The 1,726-nt window shown below is 42.5% G+C and overlaps 1 protein-coding gene across 1 annotated transcript; it reads right to left on the minus strand.

Annotated features, from left to right (window-relative positions):
* Positions 1-683: 683 nt before the first annotated feature.
* On the minus strand, positions 684-1,526 carry LOC145050154 (uncharacterized). The gene has a single exon (XM_078998446.1). The coding sequence runs from the start codon at positions 1,524-1,526 to the stop codon at positions 684-686; it is 843 nt and encodes a 280-aa protein (XP_078854572.1).
* Between the last annotated feature and the right edge of the window lie 200 nt (positions 1,527-1,726).

The following is a 1,726-nucleotide window of genomic DNA, read 5'->3' on the forward strand; positions in this document are numbered from 1 at the left end:
AAAGTTAAAGGAAAATGGTCTTTACGAGTGGCATCGTTTAGCTTTCGATAATCGATGCACACTTGCCAACCGGTTACCGTTCGGGTCGAAATAAGCTCGTTCTTCTCGTTTGTTACGACCGTCATCTCTCCTTTCTTAGGCACCACTTGAACAGGACTAACCCATGGACTATCGAAAATAGAATAAATGATCCCCGCATCTAAAAGCTTGACTACTTCCTTCTTGACCACTTCTTGCATGTTCGGGTTCAATCTTCTTTGGTGTTGCACTACCGGCCTTGCTTCTTTTTCCAGGTTGATCTTGTGAGAGCAATAAGAGGGGCTTATTCCCTTGATATCGGTGATGCTCCATGCAATGGCACTCTTCCTCTTCTTCAAGACTTGAACTAATTCTTCTTTTTCAGATTTGGAGAGGTCAGAAGCTATTATAATAGGTTTTTGTTGACCATCTTCAAGGAATGCATACTCCAAGTGATCTGGTAGTGCCTTTAGCTCAGTTTTTACGTTCTGCATGCTGAACATGTCGAGTACAGTTAAGGGACTCGTCGAGTCCTGTGCAGAATTCGTGATTCCTCAGGATTCTTCAAATGAACTCGGCGGGTAGGTCAAGTCTACTCGGCGAGTAGGATGCTCAATGGTCTTCATTAACTCATCATAATCAGCTTCTTCCAACAGTCTCTCTATTTATAGTAGGTGTTTTTCAGCATCAAGTTCTTCAGTAAAGGTGATGGTGGACTTGTTTGGATCTTCATTATGCCATCCCTCCATCAATTCATCCAACATATCAATTGAAAATGTCATGTCATCACTATGCCTTGCATGCTTCATGGCTTGATCAACCCCGAAAGTGACTAAATCATCCCCTACCCATAGAGTAAGTTTTGAATCTCGCATGTCAACTATAGCGCTTGCTGTATTAAGGAAATGTCTTCCAAGGATGATCGGGACTTGAGGATCCGCTTCCATGTCTAGAATTATAAAGTCCGCGGGAAACACGAACTTATCTACCTTCACCAATAGATCTTCACATATTCCTCTTGGAAAGGTGACCATTTTATTTGCTAAGTGGATTGACATTCGAATTGGCCTTGGTTTCGGGAGATCTAATTTCTTGAAAAATGAATATGGCATGAGATTTACACTTGCTCCCGAATCAGCCAAAGCATGAATGGTGGCCAAATTCCCAAATTGGCAAGGCAAAGTTAAGCTTCCGGGATCACCCTTCTTCTTTGGTAGTTTGTTTAACATGGCAGCTGAGCAATTCTCATTAAGAACCACTTCCTTCACCTCTTCCATCTTCCTTCTATTGGTTAGTAGCTCCTTGAGGAATTTGGCGTATTTTGGCATTTGTACAACTGCCTCGATGAATGGTATATTGATTTGAAGGGCTTTTATGTGGTCTAGAAACTTCTGGTAGTTTTCTTCCTTCTTCTCTTGCTTAGCTCGGGTTGGGTATGGCAATGGTGGCTGAAATGGCTTTGCAGGAATCTGACTTTTTTGATTAGGCATCAGATTCGTCGAGTCCATATTTTGGACTCGGCGAGTAGGGTCTGTGTCCAGCAGATTTTGATTTTGGCTTTGTTTTTCAGCATCCTCCTTTTGTAACTGCTTGGGCTCTTCATTCTAAATAGGGGCCAGAGGGGTAATTATCTTCCCACTTCTAGTTGTCACGATATTTATATGTGCGCCTCGTGGGTTGTTTTCGGTTTTACTAGGAAGTTCTCCCG

The sequence above is a fragment of the Lactuca serriola genome, chromosome 5 (assembly GCF_051521515.1).
Source record: "Lactuca serriola cultivar US96UC23 chromosome 5, Lser_US96UC23_V15, whole genome shotgun sequence".
Lineage (NCBI taxonomy): Eukaryota > Viridiplantae > Streptophyta > Magnoliopsida > Asterales > Asteraceae > Lactuca > Lactuca serriola.